Source organism: Erpetoichthys calabaricus, chromosome 1 (genome assembly GCF_900747795.2).
Source record: "Erpetoichthys calabaricus chromosome 1, fErpCal1.3, whole genome shotgun sequence".
NCBI classification, from domain to species: Eukaryota; Metazoa; Chordata; class Cladistia; order Polypteriformes; family Polypteridae; genus Erpetoichthys; species Erpetoichthys calabaricus.
In genome coordinates this window covers 289,811,797-289,832,135 of record NC_041394.2, presented here as the reverse complement: position 1 = coordinate 289,832,135, position 20,339 = coordinate 289,811,797, and the positions used below count along the sequence as shown (strand labels likewise).

Sequence of the window (20,339 nt, the reverse complement as noted above, 5' to 3'; positions counted from 1 at the left end):
AGCAGATGTAAATTAATAGAAGAACCACGGTAAACAGTGGAAGAAACAATTTCCCTTATATTGTATTGTATGTGGACCATCACTATATACTTTGAAAGACAGGCTACCTGGGAATTCTCTGCCCTCTTAAAGAAGTGTTGGGGCTACAGGAATATTTGGGGTAGATGAGGGATTTAAGGAAGGTGGCCTTAGGACTACTACATAGTGTTCCTGCCATTTAAATTGTTGGAGAAAATAACCTTGAAAAGTTGCAGGAGTTTAACATTTTTCTGTGGTAAAGAAACAAATGAGCTGTGAGCCAGAAGGATAGCCATTAGCAACAGCAAGGCTTGCAGAAAGAAGACAAGCCAGACATTAGAAGAGAAAGGTCAGAGAGATGTAACACTGGAGTTCTTGGAGAGCGTACCTAGGTGGGAAGTGAAATGGCCACCCACCATATTCACAGGATGATTTATTTAATTCATAAAAGACCTGTTACATTAGGGTTTACTATTCTTCCTTATTTACTTTATACTTTTTTGTTAATCCTTGCTCTTATTCGTAATCCTTGTGTTCTGTTTTAAAATAAACACAACTTTTTTTTATAACTTTAGCTTTTTTTAATTTACAGTGGGTTCGGGGAAGCACCCTTTGCTGACAAAATAAGGCTCCATCTTCAGGCTCAAGAAAAAATATTCCCTGATTTGTCTTGCCCACTAAAGATATTGTTCACTCCTTTACTTTTAAAAATTCTTTGACAAGTCATTCTCTAGCCACAATTATATGTAGCAAGCTGTAATCAGAACTTGTATAATTAAATATGCTGTAATTCTTAAATACTTAATTAGCTCAAAGACCACAGAAATAATTAAGCATTTCCTTTAAAGCATGTTCTTCATATTTTCCAGTTTCCCATGCACTACCTGTACTGGATAAACATTCATTTTCAGTTTAATATACCATTCACTAAAGACACAATGGAATACTTACTCAAGAGACAATGTGTTGTGTTTCCAATTTATTTTTTTTCAGTTTGGAGTTACCTGTCCCCTATTGTATTCCTTTTGTAGGTGTGGTATTGTAATTCCTTTAGGCTCTAAATGAGGATATTTCTATAGCAATTACTATGAAACATTTCTAAAACGATTTAGAAAAGGTTAACTCAAATTAGTTTTATATTAAATTTATTTTACCTGACTTGGCAATAGTCCAGGGTGAAGACTCCATAAAGAAACACTAGCAGTCCTACAAATGCTGCAGGGAAAAGCATTCCAGTGTACCAACCCAGCCATGCAAAGTAGAGACCAATCTTCTCACCAAAGTACCTCCTGTAAAAACAGATTCATTTGATTGCAATTTGTATGTAAACAGGTCCTTGTTGCTTTCAAGCAGTAGAGCCCATGTCATAAATTAGTTACTTTTTTCCCTTTTTCCCTTTGGGAAAAAAAAGTTTTTTAATAGATGCAAGAAATGAACAATTACAGCTAATTTTAAAACAATACACATTAAAGAAAACTTTCTAACACTGAAGAAAAGTTGATTAAGTGCTAAAAAGAAATTTCTGACTTGAAAACATATCCTTTAATACAGCATTTGAAGTTTACAAATGATAACAAACTTTCTTTCACTTTCTACATGGAAGCAAACAGGTCTGATAACCCACTGAAGCAGATCCACGTTTCCAGGAAGAAAAATAGAGTAAACAATGGAGAACTTACCGAACAAGATCCAGAGGCTGATACTTGTACCACACTCCCCACCAGGCCCAGCACTCATAAAGCAGATGTCTGTGGTTTTCTGCGCCATGAGTCCTTATTGAATTCTTACTTCTATAACTTCCCTTTAAAATAAACAAAAGATGATGTATATCAATCCAAAATTTTGCAGAACTCACTCATTCCAGTATAGCATCTATCTATCTATCTATCTATCTATCTATCTATCTATCTATCTATCTATCTATCTATCTATCTATCTATCTATCTATCTATCTATCTATCTATCTATCTATCTATCTATCTATCTATCTATCTATCTATCTATCTATCTATCTATCTAATGTCATTAAATCATATGTCTTTAAAATAACCATGCTCATTATTTCATTCCTGTTGGTTTCAAAACAAAGCTTATCTAATCATAAGTGTATTCATAAAGATATGGTTATGTGGATACATTTAATTGGGACACAAAGTGGGGTGCAGTCATCTGCTGAAAGTGCTAATGTTGTGTCTGGTCTCCTTTCAGTGGCAACACAAAACTGGTGGACTAACCTTACTCTGGTGCAAAATATAAAAATTTACTCAAGACTTTCTCCATGCACCTCAAATGTCCTGAGTGATGAATTGAAAATGAAAGATGGAATGACCGAGAGAGAAAGAGAGAGGAAGAAATGTGGAGAAGATCACTCAGACTAATTAGATTACATTAAATACTGAGACACACGTAATTTTGCATATACCCAGTTGTGTAAAAAATGGGGAGGCTGATGTCTCCTATTTTCCACTGTGCATCTGACGATATTCCTATATCTTAGCCTTGCCTAATGACTAAGACATGAAGAGTAAAGAACATGGTTGTTGGTTTAATTCCCACCTCTATGAACAAATCTTTTATTCAACATGTTTTCATTCTATAAAAAAAAAAATCATGAACACTTGTCTAAATACTGTGTGCAGCATCATTTTTTACTAATGTTTTCAAAATATTATTGAATAAAAATGTAAGATCTGTCAAAGTTCTGCTTTAAACTACACCACTTAACAACACATTCCATGCATCTACAACCTTCTGTGTAATAAAAAATGTATTAGCATCTATATGAAAATTACTCTTTACCAGCTTCCACTGGTGCCTTACTCTTAGTGTTCTTGAAAAGCACTGATTTTTAAAATAACACCTGACAGCCATCTTACCTAACCATTCTCAAACCCTTCTTCCATATCACCTCTTAATCATAATTTTTATTAAGATTAAGATTTTTCCCTCACAGTTTATACCTAGATGTCCTGTAAACTGTCTAGTATCTCTTCTATGGATATTTTTCACAAAAATTATTCCCTTCTTACAATATGGACAACAAAAGTGCTTGCGGTAATCAAGATGTAGGTTCAAAACATTAAGTGTCAATGTCTTTTTGAAGTGACTTTTGGAAACATTAGGTATCTGGTATTTCACTAACTTTGTTAGTGTCATCGTTCATATAAATTAAAACACTGCAATTAATCACTATGATCAATGATTCCACTTTGGATTTCAACTAATACAGAAAATAATCCTTGTTTTCTATCTATGGCACACAGTTAACCCTGGAGCCATGTTTCCTAGAGGGTGACAATTTGTTTCTCATTGGGTAATTTATTTTATAAAGCTTATAGAAAGTCAAAATAATTGCTTTTGCATACTGCACACTGTTACAACGATTTCTTTAATCCTTCTTCTAGCTAACTGGGCTCTAATAACCAGGGTTGGCCCAATCAAAATTTTAAAATGAAACAAATCTTCCTGGGTGGCACAGTGGTAGTGCTGCTGCCTCGCAGTTAGGAGACCCAGGTTCACTTCCTTGGTCCTCCTTGCATGGAGTTTGCATGTTCTCCCTGTGTCTGCGTGGGTTTCCTCCGGGTACTCCGGTTTTCTCCCACAGTCCAAAGACATGCAGGTTATATGCATTGGCGATTCTAAATTGTCCCTAGAGTGTGCTTTGTGTGTGTGTGTGTCCTGCGGTGGGTTGGCGCCCTGCCCAGGATTTGTTCCTGCCTTGCGCCCTGTGTTGGCTGGGATTGGCTCCAGCAGACCCCCATTGACCCTGTGTTAGGGTATAGCGAGTTGGACAATGACTGACTGACAAATCTTCCTGTCTTAAGGATATTCCCTGGTGTATAGTGATTTTAGATATATGCAGTATATATATATATAGTATGATGGGCGGCACGATGGCGCAGTGAGTAACGCTGCTGCCTCGCAGTTAGGAGACCCGGGTTCACTTACCGGGTCCTCCCTGCGTGGAGTTTGCATGTTCTCCCCATGTCTGTATGGGTTTCCTCTGAGTGCTCCGGTTTCCTCCCACAGTCCAAAGACGTGCGGGTTAGGTGTATTGCCATTTCTAAATTGTCCCCAGTGTGTGCATGGTGTGTGGGTGTGTGTGTGTGTGTGTGCGCGCCTTGCGGTGGGCTGGCGCCCTGCCGATTGGATCCAGCAGACCCCCGTGACCCTGTAGTTAGGATATAGCGGGTTGGATAATGGATGGATGGATACAGTATGATCACTAGCATGTTAAAGTACCATAGGTAAATGTTATCTAGTCATGGTGAAGTACTGTATTTGCTTTTAGTATCTTGCGACTTTGTAGGACTTTGCTCTCTTTAATCTTCTTATCCTTTTGCATTTATTGTCTAGTGCAAGAAGTGAAATTTTTAGAAAATACACTAATTTAGAGTATCTGGAATTTCCTTTTCAGTACAAAGTATTGAACTATTGCTTTTCTTAATAAAATTGATTTCTTCTGTAACTGTTCTCTTACTGGTTAAGTACCTTTTACATCCACCTTTTCTATTATTTCCAACATTTGTCTCTATCTTTCTGGTAGCATTCTAATTTCCCTTACAATTGTTGCTCTCATGCTCTCTCATACGCCCTACAGTTAGCGTTGATGTTATTTAAATGGTGCTTTTGCATCAACCCCCACAGGTTTACTCTATGAAAAAACAAAGAAATGTTCACTTTTGCATACATTAATTAGGAAACAGTATAATACTCACTTCATGAAGTGGGAAGGCTGCCTCATAGGAATTATTGCCCAATAAGCGGTTTAAACCTTCAATGTAAAAAAAAGAGAAACTTGATAAGGTTACATTACAAATACTAGACCTTCAACAATAAGAGCACTCACAAGCTTATTTTTATTTATTTTTTATGAAATGATTTGACTTATCACCTGCTCATACTCTATGTACAGAACACATGCAGAATGTACTGAATTATCGTCATTCATCATCACCATCATTATTCCTGATTGGTTAATCTAAGGCTTCATCTGATTCATCACCATGCTCCACTTAAATGCCTGTAAAACTGCTGTCACTGCTCTGACCTATGGCTAATTTTTTTGCTCACAAGACCAATGAGGTTCTTCAACTCCCCGACTTGGGGCAACTCATCACAAAACAAGGCATCCACTAATCATTCACAGCAGACCTTCAATACCAACTTGGATTATCCAGGTTATCCAGGTTTTCTGTCTTTCAGGTCCAGTTCACTACTAATTGGTGATCTGCTGAAAGCTCACCACATTGCTTTATCTAATTATCCAGAACATATGGAATCAGATCAGATGGCACAGTTATGATACATAGTGAATCACTCACCCTGGGTCCAAGGTACTCTGATACTAGATACTACATCGCGGTCGCGGTATAAGCGCTTGCCTTCGATGGGTGATGCAAGGAACAGGATTACTTGGCCACTAACCTGGCCACAACCCTGCCTGAATACGGTGTCTGTGTTTAGGAGAATGGTAGATCCCTCTACAATAAATAACTGTGCTGTTCCTGTTTCAAGCTGAATAAAGTTGGTTTTGCTAAAGTACTGAGACTCAGCCTCATGGTTTGGGGTGCAAGACAAGGACTCACACATCACAAGTTGTGTACAGCTTTAGCTGGTATTTTTCAACTGCTTAAATAAGGTCTACCTCCTTCCTCAAAACAGAAGGTGTTCCATGTTCAGTTTCTGTTGTAAAGGTCTGGTAGGTCTGGATCCATCTCACTGTCTCCTGACAACTGGCAGGCACTGCAGTAAACCCTTATCCTTCACCTTGTGGGGGTGAACCCACAAGTTGTATCCATGTTGCTTTTCCAGCCTGAATCTGACTGAGTTATATAGATCATCTGGCTGCAAAGTGCTTGCTGGAAAATTACACTCCCAGCCCTGGTTGCTGGTGTCCCTACTAGGAATGAGTTTGCCTTTGCTTTATTTGATCTTGGGGGGCATCAACAAATTGTTCTTTTTCTGGTAGACCTTATTAGAATATTGTGCAAGGTGTAACACTATCTATAGCACAAAACTCCACAAGTATACTTCTGAGGATGATTGAGGCACAAAAGCCCCTCCATTATGCCAAGGTCACAATCCTAGGAGAGACACAGAGAACAGAGAAGTGAATAATCAAATTATCTGCCTTCACCAAAGCATGTTCTTTTAAAGCCTCCAACTTTTTACTTAACATAATTGGTTTCTCCGAGTTAAACTCCCTTTACTTGCGCACTTTGCCCATTTTACATAAAACTGCCTATTACCTTATTAAGGTAATAATACTTAGGTATTTTGGTTTGCAGTGAACATTGAAATATATCAGCATTTGTTTATCATGAACAGAACTACTGAAATGGTTAAGTAAATGAAGACAAAGATTTACTAGGAGAATGGTTGATGTAATACACAAAATGTTCTAATAGAAACTGAACAGAAATGTACTAATAGAGATTACCAGATGTCCTGTAAAGAACACAACTGGACAGTTGTCACATATACAGTATAAAGATTTCAAGGGTAATAGATGGAACCCAAGTGATATGAGAAGAGTGTAGTAGAATAGACTTTTACTTTGATAAATTATTTAGGTGTAAGCCAACAAACAAATCAGAGTATATGTCAGGATTAATTCAGTACTGATGGCTAAATTCAGTTGTTTATAAAATGGATGCCTGCCCTTATTTTTTTTGACCATTTTGTAACAGACTACTTTAATGAATGCTCGCTCTTCATTTGCTGAAGAGTAAATAAAAGATGCAATGGGTAGGTTTCCTCCTGCCTGGTTTTTGACTCAAAGAAGTCCTAGTTTGAGGACAAGATTTCTTTCTTTCTTTATTTCCAACTTACTTTTTCCACAATTGGGTCACCTCAGAACTATCCTGACTGTAGTTCTATGAGTTGCATAACAAATATGCTGATTTTGGCAGCCTTGCTGAAGATATAGAAGTCTTCTGACTCAAAGTGAGCTGTGTCATAACATCAAGTGTATAGAGACTATTATCTTTTGAAGAAAAGTAAATGATTTGCATATCATATTATACAATACAAATGTGCAGTAAAAAGAAGATTGCTTTTTCCATGGTGAACTTAAAGAACACAAGTGGTTTGGCTTCACTGTTTATTTTATGTAAAATGTAAGCATTATGTACTATGGAGACCTTGTTGATAAAGGGGATAAAGTTTTGATCAGCATATAGAGTTGTACAGTGGATCAACCATTCAGATTCTAAAGAACACTCAACCAAGGAATACACATTCAAGTGGTTAAAATGGAATTTTAAAGCAAACCTCCATTCCATAACTCAGCCATCTTAAGCTCAAGGCTGTGGTAGCTCTTGGCTTGCATATCTCAAAGTCCAAGACAAGTAGTACAAACTGGCTGCAAATCTGACTCACACAACTTAGTCATGAAGGACTTTGCTAACTTCTCCTATAAGTGATTCTTAGATGGTCAATGTTAACTGGATGTGATGTACAGCACTGGTTTGGCTTCCCCTGCCTTCTGGAAAATGTTGTGTCATTAGAAGTTGTTATCTGATTCTAAGACTCAACTCTGTCAGCCCTGTATTATGACAATTCTGTGAAACCACAAAGAGGGCTGGACCCTCTTTGTATGAGATGTGAAGAACTTGGATATGCTGCATATTCACTACCAACACCAGCTGCTCCACATGAAGTGTTCTATACAGAAAGCAGAAATAACATTTATAGTTATCTCAAAATAAATCTCAGATGCCTTAGAATGCAATTCACTTTTTAACATATCTGAAATTCATTTCCATGTTTCTCAAAATATGTTCTTTTACCTTTAAGGTATCTGCAATGCATTTGGAGACATTTCAAATTAATTTCAAGATATCTCAAATACATTTTCAGACATCTCAAAATAACTGCCTGTGCATTTCAAGATGTCAGAAATACATTTTGAGATATCTCAAGTGGACCTTGTATGCATTTTAATTTATCTTTTAATCACTTCCTGCAAAAGTTATTTTCTTTCAATGGGACTTTACAGTATTTCTGTTATAAGATATTTTGAAATGCATTTAAGGTATCTTAGTATGGACAGGATGCAATTTTGATACATCTGCATTTCTCCCACTACTGCTACTTGCTGCTAACCAGAATGGAGCTCAAGAAATAGAAGGCATGGCTCTCAAGGAGTCTCTTTGTAAAACTCTCTTACTATACAAGTCAGTGAAATTACATCTAACAGCATGCCTCCATGAAGCTCTATTTTTTAAATGCACACAAGCAAATGAAATCAGGCAAATTGATATATATATTTTATAAAGCCTGTGGTTTTGCCTGATTTACAATTAAAAATATAAATCAATATATTAGATAAAAGAAACTCTAAAAGAGTACATTTGTAACATGTTGAGTTGAGTTCTTTAGCTGGACCTTCGATTGATATGGGCGAATAAACCCTTTACTTGCAAATACTACCTGATGTAGCCATAGCTAAAAAAACTTTTCTATACAGCAAATGTTATCACAATAGATTATGAAAATGTCAAAAAAGAAAGGAAGAAGAGTAGAGGAGAGCTGAAGTTAAAGATATGTCATGTTGCAATGTCATCATCAACATTTTTATACTAGGCTCTGGATGTGAAAACATACAGTAACTATTAGCAATCCCAACAAGTTTGGTGGGTGGAACAGTCTTCTTGTTTGTAAAACTGGCAGTTTTAATTTTCTCCAAGACTAGGGGGGTCTGCCCCCTGCTCACTTTGCTCGCCCACCCCCGGGTTTGGTTAACCGGATACACAAGTTAAAGAGATTGTTATTTTCACTTCATTCATTTTCATTCATTTTTTATTTCTTGATATTTGCCAGTAATAAAGCTGTAGTGAATGATTTATTCCCCCTCTTTCTCCGAGGCGCGCTACGCGCCAGTGACTTCGCATCTCTGCTTCTCGTGTTGTGAAGAGGGGGGGCTGAACACACCCCAAAGGAGACGCGGTCGCTCCTCTGAAACCCCCTCTTAAACGGTGATACAATGGGAAACAAATACATTTTTTTACCTTCTCTATGCTCGATCGGCTGGCTTGCTGCTGCTTGTGCCGTGCTGCGTGATCTGCATGTTGCGCAGTGCATTGAACATTTAAAAGCCTGTACAGCAGCTGTCCTTTCGTCTCACTTCCTTGTCTCGCGGGACATTAAACTGTCTCCAAAAAAATCATGTCTCGACACAAGATAACTTTATTATAATAGAGAGATTTGAGATGTGCTTGCTACCATACTTAAACCATTGCCTTCCTGCCGCTGTTCAAGCTATTATCCTGCCATAACAACAAATAAATGTGTTTTGGAAACAAAAACTACTTCTGTCCTTTCCTATGGAGACAGCCCAAGATGAACAAAGTTAATGCTATTTGATCAATTTTTTCAATTAAGATGTAAAGTTAGTTCCAGAGATTAACTATCTACACTAATTACTGTTGTAGAAGACAGCAGAGTTACAATCACTCTAAAACACACTTCATTAGAGAAATTGACAACATTGATTTAAGAAGCTTAAGTAAATAAGTAATTAAGTTAAAGAGGAAAACACTTGGGGGTCATCATATACATGATGAAGAAATTTACTGTATAGAAATAGTTTAAAGAGATTCTTCAATTGGGCATTTTAATACTGAATGAGCTAATGAGGAGTTAGGAGATAGAACCTGAAGAGTGAGAAAACTGATGAGTGGACTATAAAAACAGTATTTCTTTAGTAGTGTATTATGAGGAAAGTCTGAGTTCACAGTAGATCTTACTGACAGAAGTGGCGAGATGTTTGAATTCTGCATAATTATCTCATACTTCTTAAACAGTTTTTTGATTGTAAACTATGTAAACATGTGGAGCACATCCCTTTTAGGTGTTGGAGAGATGCCAAGCATCAGAGGAGCTACACTATTTAAACATAATTTAAATATTGAAATTCATTGGGCTCAACTAGGTATTGAGGAAACGAAAACCCTGTATGTACTGACCCAATACTCTTCTCAGCCTAACCCTCTGACTCAAACAAAATTCCTGCAAATATTCTGCTTTTGATGGATGAAATTGCATCTAGAATTGGATTTGCTGAATTGCCTTGGAACGTGATTCACTCAGCAGTTGGTTCTTTACTATGAACTATATAAAAATCTGAAAAAAATCATGGTAGAAATATGAACAGTAGCTATGAACTAAAAGATATGTACAGATGTATACACATATATTACTGTGAGGGGATACCTGGCCAGATGCGAGTCAGATGGTATGATCATTTTTGGTGATTATTATGTTGTAATAAAATACATAGTCTATAAATTTTGGAAAACCAGATAGAAGTTCACCCATTATATTCAAGTACTGGCTAACAATCTATTAAATAGGAGGTACTGTAACAGTTATACAGGAAGGGCAGTTGGGAATATAGAATCCTTAGTATAAAATATCCCCATTCCAACAGATCGCAGCATTGAAGTCCTTTGCCTTAAAAAGGATTCTCAGTCATCCATTGCAGTGAGCGGGTGACCTGAGGGTTGACTGGCACTTTAATAAGCAGAAAGGGTAAAAGACTGTAGCTATGAGACAGCATGATATCCTTTGTGGCTCCTTTTTTGTTTCACTATTTTAAAAGCCATCACAATCATCCATATAGAATGTATTTACTTGTGGCTTAGCTCTCTCTCTATGCAGATTCAACAGTGTTGTGATCTAAAATATTTATACATATTTTTCTGCAAAACAATCTAATTCATGTTCCACCATCTATTTTAAAAGAAGGAGAAAATATTCAGTCAACTAGTAGCATATTTTTTGAAAGCCTTGTCCTGAATTGAATGAAAGATCACTGATCCTGTCATAATGTAGCTGGCACCTGAGTTAGGTTGATGATCTAGCACTATCACCTTCTTATTCATACTTTAAGCACATGCTCATCCTTCATGCCATTTGAACCTATGGCATTGTCTTCTGCTGCATGAGTGTTGTTAGCTTCCTTAAATTTGCAAACAGCAGCAGAATGTCATTTTTTACACACCTGCTACTCCTCTGCTCTTTTGTTTTAGGGAAATAATGTTTAATTCTCTCTTCTAGCCTTGGACATTCTCTAACGAGGAATTACTGTACTTGAATTGTGCCCTTTCAAACAGTTCAGCAGCTTCTGTCATTCCAATCTGCTTCAGACAGGAAAAGGTGAGATCCTTTCATAGAAACCTAAAATCTGTGTTATATAAATATAGGGTATCTTATCCCACATACTGTATTATCTTTTCTCACTTTTGTGTGGGGTTAAATGTGCTTGATCAACCTTCTCCATACAGCTTCATCCTTAGTTCATCCTCAGATTGGAAATCCTTATAAAATAAAAGGGAATTTCCCCAAGCCACTAGTGCGAAACAGCAACACTTCATCATGGTGTCTCAACATCCTGCAAAGGCTCTTTGGACATAACATTTTTGCATGAACCTTTATGGCAATAAGGCTGACATAGTAGGGCTTGGGCGGCTGCTGCCTCGCAGTTAGGAGACCTGGGTTCGCTTCCCGGGTCCTCCCTGCGTGGAGTTTGCATATTCTCCCCGTGTCTGTGTGGGTTTCCTCCGGGCGCTCCGGTTTCCTCCCACAATCCAAAGACATGCAGGTCAGGTGGATTGGCGATTCTAAATTGGCCCTAGTGTGTGCTTGGTGTGTGGGTGTGTTTGTGTGTGTCCTGCGGTGGGTTGGCGCCCTGCCTGGGATTGGTTCTTTGCCTTGCGCCCTGTGTTGGCTGGGATTGGCTCCAGCAGACCCCCGTGACCCTGTGTTCGGATTCAGCGGGTTGGAAAATGGATGGATGGATGGATAGTAGGGCTTCAATGGTACATTGACTGGCAAGGAAGAGGAGGAAGGAGAGGTGGTAGGCATATTGAGGAAGCATAAGGATGGGACATAGGAAGGAATATATGTGCTGTAGTTTGCTAGTACGGTACACTGTGTTTAAGGTGGCCCAAAAATGCATACTCTTTTTTATTTTGGCTCCTTTACTTTTGTTTTTGCTCTGGTTTTACTCTCTCATTTTTCTTATTTTTGATTATCTTTCCAAATTTATGGTTGTTTATACTGTTGTCTTTCAGGGTATGGGGTCAACTCCAGTGAACAGTGCATTTTGTCATTACTTACTGTATATGAGTTTTGACAAATGTGGTGAAGAAAGCTGGGCTTTCACTCTCTGTGGATGGTTTAGCGACAAAGACAACACACTTTCATATAAACTTAAGTCAGAAAAATGTGTGTCCTCCAGAGATTAATTCAATCAAAAAGGACAGTATTGGAGTCAAGTTCTATTTCTTTGCTGAAAGATTCTAAATAAGTGTTTAAATATATTGTGGCAGACGGCTGGGGGCCATGCCCAGCCGGGACGCCTGGAAGCACTGGGAGAGGGACTATACCTTCTCTGGGCCACGAGAGGACAGCCACCCTGGCTTGTATCAGGGCCACAAGAACAGACCATAGAAGTTCAAACCTACTGGGGCTTATGGTCACCCCAGGGGGGCCCCTGCAGGATTGTGGAGCCCTGGACGTCAGCACTTCTGCCACACCAGGAAGTGCCGCCATAAGATTGTCAAGGAGCACCTGGAACACAACCGGGTGATTATAAAAGAGGCCACCTTTCTCCAGTCAAAAGACGGAGTCGGGAGGAGGAAGACGAAGCTTGGGAGAAGTGGTATCAAGGCGACGGGAATACGGAGAGTGAAGGAAAGAAGGGACTGAGTGTGGGCTGAGTAAAGCACTGTGTCGTGTGGTGTTAAAGGACATATTGTAAATAAACGTGTGTATTTTGGACATTCAGCGTCTGTCTGTCTGTGTCCGGGGGCTGACTTGCCACAATATGCTGTAGGAAAACATTTGGAATGTAAATATAAAGATGACAAATGCATCAAAAATCTTGTTTCGGTGCAAAATTAAAGAAAACCTTTGCACATTTATCACTATGACTGATAAAGTCACAGAAGCCAAAAACAGAGAGTTCTAAATAAAATAGTATAATTCTCCTGGGTATTTACTGATGATTCCCAAATGTAAAAACATACATTTTAATGACATATGAAAATTTCCACTGTTAGTCTGCAATCAGGACTCACCAATTTTATTCTTTCCTTCTTCATATTTCACTCTCTGTAGAATATGATGAACGATCCGACTTCTGGTGGCATTGTTGAAGAATGTATCCTTGTTATGTATGATGAAGCTTCAAGAACATAAAAAATGTCAAACCAGATTAGAGTTGAACATACTGAAGATGTATAAGAACATATTTTTGCAACTTTACTGTAAGTGCATATCTAGTATATTACATTACAATGGTTTCTGGTGAGTAAAGAAGATGAACAATTGTCCTATAAACAGAAAAACTGTGTATACCTACTGTGTGTACACATATTTACCCATTAATATCTGTTTACATTTTAGTGAAATCAAACAGTCACTGGAATATATACTGCATTATTAATTTTTAATTTTTGATATTTATTTTACTCAAAAACCGTTCCTCCCTACCCAAAAAAATGATATTTGAATGCAGATGACAAATACTTTTTTCATTTTTAGGTTTGCAGATGGTCTGTTTTACACCCTTTTTTAATGAGTTCTACTTAAACTTACTTCATGTTAGTCCCAATATTTAAGTACACATTTTATTGTAAAATGTTTAAGCATTTATTTTCAGAAATATCCACAAATGAAACATAGTATTATACACCTTTGATTGATATTCATCTTTTCACTTTAGATCAGAACTACTTGAATAGACACCAAACTACCTTTAGTGTCTCAATGTGTAATATATCAGTCTGCTTTGATTGAAGAATAAAATTTGTCAACAGAAAGCACCATGAAGAATGTGTTTTTAGGTGCTCCTTGTTCCCTCCTGATGTGAAATGTCCTCCTATTGTACTTTATAACCATTATTGAGTCTTCATATATACAGTACTAGCAAAATACCCGGGCTTCGCAGCGGAGAAGTAGTGTGTTAAAGAGGTTATGTAAACATATATATACATATATACATATATATACATATCTACATATACACATATCTACATATACATATATATACATATATACATATATATATATATATATACATATACACATCCACATATATATACATATATATATATACACATATCAATATATATTTACACATACATATACACACATACATACACACACATATACATATATACATATACACATACATACATATACATACATATATATATATATATATACACACATACATACATACATACACACATATATATATATATATATACACATACAGACACATATATATACATATACATATTTACATATCTACATATATAAACACATATATATATATATACATATCTACATATATATACACATATATATACATATCTACATATATATATAGACATACATATATACATTCACACACATATCTACATATATATATATATATATATATATATATATATATATATATATATATATATATATATATATATAGCCAAATCCGCGCGCTTCGCAGCGGCGAAGTACTGCTGTTAAATTTTTATTAAGAAGAAAAGAAAACCTTTTTAAATTGAGGGAAAATATACCAAAAACAATTTGTTAAGGATCTGTTTTTTTGTGAAGCTCCCTTTACACAGCCTCTCCGCTGTTTTATAAACGAACGCCATATAAGGCCGTCCTTTCTCCTTGCTTAGCGGTTCTGTATTGTTTTATTGTTCGTTTATTACGATTGTTATAGTTATTGTGTAGCTATTTGAGACTCACTTTTCTGTTCAGGTACCCATTTCCTTTATGTAATCCGCAGATTCTCCACTATTTTTTGTTTGTTTATTACGATTATAGTTATTTATTGATTCCCTTCTTTAGCTGACTGCCTGCTCATATAAGGCGCTCTGCTGTTTTTTTGTGAAGCAGCCTTTACACAGGTCTTCCGCTGTTTTATAAACGAACGCCATATAAGGTCATCCTTTTTCCTTGCTTCGCCAAGGAAGCAGCCTTTTTATTTAATCCACGGGTTCTCCGCTGTTTTATTGTTTGTTTATTACGATTGTTATAGTTCTCTTTGTATACCACGTTGTCAGTTCAGCACTCCGGTTGTAATATGACCAAGCCGTGCAAGCTTACTGTTGAGAATGCAACGTATAGTTGTACAGGAGAAAAGCAATCTTGTCTCAAATCAATGGCAACCTTTTGTAGGTCTATGAACTTAGTTTAAACTTTAGGTGTACACGGTGCTTTGTTTCCGAAGTACCTGCACTCATGAAAATGTCTGTATGCGTCAGTCGCTTCATATTCTTTTCCTACATTATCAATTGTGTAATGTGTTTTTTGAACGGGTTTGATTCATCGAAGTGATCACTCGTGCTGCGTTCAGTCAGTTCACATGAGCCGCTCTCTTGTGTGATGTTGCGATGTCCACGGCTTTATTTAATGTTAGCTAAGACCCGGCACTTAAAAGTTTCTTGCTACAGCAATTTTAACTCCGTTACAAAGTGATCCAAAGTCTCGTTTATACCTCGTGTCTTCTCATTAAACTTGTATGTCACGAATATGGTATTGCAAACGGCAGCGGGAGCGTTTCTATAAAATTAATTTAAACTTACGGTTTACACCATGCTTTGTTTCCGCAGTAGCTGCACTTATGAATATGCTTGTATGCGTCACTCGCTCGCTTCTTATTGTTTCGCTGCCTTCTCAATTGTGTAATGAATGTTTTCTTCAGCGCTCTTTGGGGCTCTTCCTTGTTTTCTACGTACTGCGTCAGTTCACGTGATTACGTGGGAGGCGTGATGACGCAATACGCAACTCCGCCTACCACGGCCATCGAGCTGCAGTCTATTACAGTATATGGACAAAAAAGAGGTTCCAGTTATGACCGTTACGCGTAGAATTTCGAAATGAAACCTGCCTAACTTTTGTAAGTAAGCTGTAAGGAATGAGCCTGCCAAATTTCAGCCTTCCACCTACACGGGAAGTTGGACAATTAGTGATGAGTGAGTCAGTGAGTGAGTGAGTGAGTCAATGAGGGCTTTGCCTTTTATTAGTATAGATCTGAGAAGATGATGGGTCTCCTCACCTGAATTGGACCTCCCTTGCTAGCCTATATATAAGCATGTAATAATAATAATAATTATTTGCATTTATATAGCGCTTTTCTCACTACTCAAAGCGCTCAGCAATTGCAGGTTAAGGGCCTTGCTGAAGGGCCCAACAGAGCAGAATCCCTTTTGGCATTTACGAGATTTGAACCGGCAACCTTCCGATTGCCAGTGCAGATCCCTAACCTCAGAGCCACCACTCCGCCCTAGTTGTTGTCAGGCCACATATATTTTTTTGCAACGCTGTTGATGTAAGAACAGGGCAAAAGTCAGTACATTTCACCCATTTTTTTCACACCTGCTTAATCCAATTCAGTGCCACACAGAGCACAGGCTATCCTGTCAGCATGGGGCACAAGACAGGAATAAAACCTGGACATACTCAGACATACAGTATAGGCCAGTTAAGAAACTCTAACAGTCACTTCTTTAGGATGTGAGAGGAAAAGTTGAATAGCCAAAGTAAAAAAAAAACATGCTGGCTTTGAAAGTATATGCAAACTCTACAAAGACGCTGATCAAAACAGGAATTTGGAGCTGTAAGGTTGTAGTGCCCATAGTTGAGTCTCAGTACCACCAACATCATTAAGTTGTTAAAAAAATGACAGTGCCTAGAATGTGAAAAGTTCCTTTCATTATCATAGTATTATTATGGTTTATTATATGGTGCTTTTTGTTGTGAAAATGTTGGTGGAGCCATACCATTTCTCTACCGTTTCTAGATACATGATTACATTGAGCATATGGTTGAAAAGTGGAGAAAACAATTGCTTAAGAAGACAGAGAAGAGGGTTATCATAAACAAAAAAGTTCAATTATTGAGGGAAGCATATGACATATTTTACATCTGGTTTCAACCAGATTTCAACATCTGGTGGAGGTGAGCCCCACTGGCCCTTAGTGTAGAAATGTCATTTCTTAGCACAGAATAGAAGATTAAGAACTTCATTACCCAGTCACCCTTATAAGACTGTTTTGCTACAAACTCAGAGATTAAGCACCCTGTCATAAATTGAGACACTTAGTGAATACAAGAATATGCTATACATTATTTAGGTGACACAAATCCAAATCAGGACTGTGCTGGGAAACTTTAAACACAAAGATAATATCTGCACTAATTAAATTCAAAGCTATAGATTAACTCATCTCCTTTGAGACATTATGTTCCACAGTAAAAGGCACTTAAACAATTGAACTGCAAGTATAAAACACTTTAACTCAGATTTCACTGTAGAATAGCTCCAAATAAAAGGAAGGGCAAAAGAACAAACAATCAAACAAACAATAGACAAACATCAGGAGTTTTGATAGAGGCTCTTAACTTGGGTCTCAGTAATACAATAGTTAACTAAAATTGGTAATTTTATAAATATCTTAAATAACTTTTGTTACTTGGGTGACACAGCCTACACTCTATTGCACACTGGATTTGGAATGGTCTGTTTAAAGTTATCAGATATGTTGACTTGATTAATTCTTTAAAAAGCCAACTTAAAATTCATCTGTAAGGTATTTAGCTAAGTATGTATATTCCCAATGTGACATATTATTCAAAAAACAATCTAGACTCAGTGGGCAGCACATTGGCATCTCATCTGTCAAGTTTTACTTTTATAATCCAACCTGAATGCTGTTTGTGTCAAGTCTGAATGTTCTCTAGTATGCTTTCCTACTGGTATTACAGTTTTCACCTCTGTACTAATTGCCAATGCTATACCCCTGAGCTACAAGGCCAAGTAAATATGGGCATGTTAGGTTGACTGGCAACTCTAACGTGGTCCAGTGTATGTGTGTGTTTCCTGGGATTGGCTGGTACCATGTGTAAAACCCGTGAAGACCTACCACAAGATGTTCTTCAAACCTTCTACGTTGTAGAATGGTGACAAATATATATCCTGCAGGATGGAGAGTTCTAAATACTACTAAATATTAGTTTGATTTCATCCTTTAGTGGGTCAGTTTCTGTGTTTTAGTAAATGCTGCTCGCATAGACCCCTGTTATGTCTCAGACCAAGCAGGTTCTTCTGAAATTCCAACCAGTTTTAAGTCCGTATTATAGCTTTAATAACAACATTTTGATTGTATTATATTTGATTTGGCACATGCTTAATTGAATGTTCTTTAACTACTGGGTCAAAATGTTTCTTATAAATTAAATGTTATATAGCCAAAAGTTTTGAAAAAAAAAATAGCAGCTAGCTATTTCATCTTTAGATTTCAATGTCACACAACACTTTTATAAGGGTTTCTTAATCCTGGGCTTGCCAGGAAGTAGACTTGCAGGATAAGAACCTTCATTATTTCAAATAACATGTTGTAAGTCATACAGTAATTAAAAAAAGGATTATCCTAGTGTTATTAAGCTGTTGGGCAGAGTGGTGGCTCTGAGGCTAGAGATTTGCACTGGCAATCGGAATGTTGCCGGTTTAAATCCCGTAAATGCCAAAAGTGATTCTACTTCATTGGCCCCTTGAGCAAGGCCCTTAACCTGCAATTGCTCTGTCCTGGGTAAGACATTAAGTTGTAACTTAAGTTGTAACAGAAAATTAGGTAAAAGAATGTCTTGGAAGACAAGTGATTATTGGTAATGGAAGACTCTTTGCTATCCTGAAAAAATGGTTGCATTTCAAACCCATTTTTCTCAGAATTATACATTCTCCATTTCAGACGTGAAAAGGTCATATAAAGTAGTACTTTTACAAAATCAGAGCATCGTTTAAGAAGATTGCCCACTACAGCACAAGGTTACCTTCAAAGAATGACTCATCATTAGTGACCAACATAAATAAATCCAAAAATCTCTAATGCTTCTTGGCACCCCACAGCTATCAATTAAATTTGAAGGTCAGGAAAACGACCCTCTCAGCACTTAGCCGACTTCTTCATAAACTGCACTAGCAAATCTGTGTCACAGAAAATTGTATGCTGAACATGTTTTACATTAGATCGCTGTGATATTGAATTCCTAAACATTTAAATAAAAATATATTTTGTACATTTCAAAACTAATATCATAACAGGCTTAAGGAGTGAACCTGATATGCTGCAGTGATGTCACCATCCCATACAGAACAGGAGCAGTCACAGCTTTCAAGGCTAGATGAACAAATCCTTTCACTCACAAGGAAACATTCCATTCCAAAGGTGGGTTGGATAAATGAGGACAGAAGTTTATTTCCCTGAAGGGGACTGTCCTGGTGGGAATGGCACAGTCCTACTTTGCAATGGAAAGTGAATTTAAGCTTGCATGTGTCTGCATGGGTTTCCTCCAGGCGCTCCGGTTTCCTCCCACAGTCCAAAGACATGCAGGTTAGGTGGATTGGTGATTCTAAATTGGCCCTAGTGTGTGCTTGGTGTGTGGGTGTGTTTGTGTGTGTCCTGCAGTGGGTTGGCACCCTGCCCAGGATTGGTTCTCTGCCTTGTGCCCTGTGTTGGCTGGGATTGGCTCCAGCAGACCCCCGTGACCCTGTGTTTGGATTCAGCGGGTTGGAAAATGGATGGATGGATGGAAAACTGCAACAATTTGACTACTGAACCTAGCACAAAAATGGAATATTGGGATCTAACCTTGCAATGAAGAAGGGTAACAATATATTGATTAGTTTCAACAAGTTAAGATTCAGCGGGTTGGAAAATAGATGGATGGATGAAGTTAAGATGCTGCTTTTGTGTTTGCATTGATTGTTGGTTTCAACCGACAAAAAGTAGTGGATGGAGTTCACTATACGCTACATCTCTAAAAATAAAACGACCACATTCCTGCCCGGGCATAATATCATCTGGCATCCACAAGAGAGCTAAAATGCCTGATGAACAAAGGCAACAAGATGCACAAAAGAAGGGGACATAAGAGCTAGCATATCCGGTGAACAGACGTTCCAAAATGTACAATGTGATTGAAACAGATGGACTTTCCATTGTACCATTGTGTCCATTTTACCAAACATTCATTTCTCTATGCTAGTATATAAAAATACTGTATATTAACCCTCTACATTAAACTGGATAAAGCAGGTTTGAAATTTAATGTATGGTTGGATATACAGTATATATGTTGTCACAAAACAAGTCTGAGACAGAAAAAGGTTTGGGGCAGCCACCCATATAATCTCAAAATCCTCGGCTGCAAAGTTGTTGAAAGCCAATGAATAGCACTGATGTGCATACAATTGAGTCCAGGATAAGACTGAGGAATTAGGAAAGAGGGCAGGGTTT

General features: G+C 37.5%; 2 protein-coding genes across 5 annotated transcripts in view; one reads left to right on the top strand and one right to left on the bottom strand.

Annotated features, from left to right (window-relative positions):
* LOC127528026 (craniofacial development protein 2-like) overlaps nucleotides 1-20,339 on the top strand; it is a 1,148,403-nt gene that overhangs the window by 35,440 nt on the left and 1,092,624 nt on the right. The window lies entirely within an intron of this gene.
* LOC114662745 (anoctamin-4) overlaps nucleotides 1-20,339 on the bottom strand; it is a 391,274-nt gene that overhangs the window by 137,580 nt on the left and 233,355 nt on the right. For all 3 annotated transcript variants that reach the window (XM_028816398.2, XM_051928521.1, XM_051928523.1), the window contains 4 exons: nucleotides 13,107-13,213; nucleotides 4,737-4,792; nucleotides 1,698-1,819; nucleotides 1,173-1,307 (listed from right to left, as the gene is read on the bottom strand). In XM_028816398.2, the coding sequence (XP_028672231.1) occupies nucleotides 1,173-1,307; nucleotides 1,698-1,819; nucleotides 4,737-4,792; nucleotides 13,107-13,213 (420 nt within the window). The remainder of the gene's footprint in view (nucleotides 1-1,172; nucleotides 1,308-1,697; nucleotides 1,820-4,736; nucleotides 4,793-13,106; nucleotides 13,214-20,339) is intronic.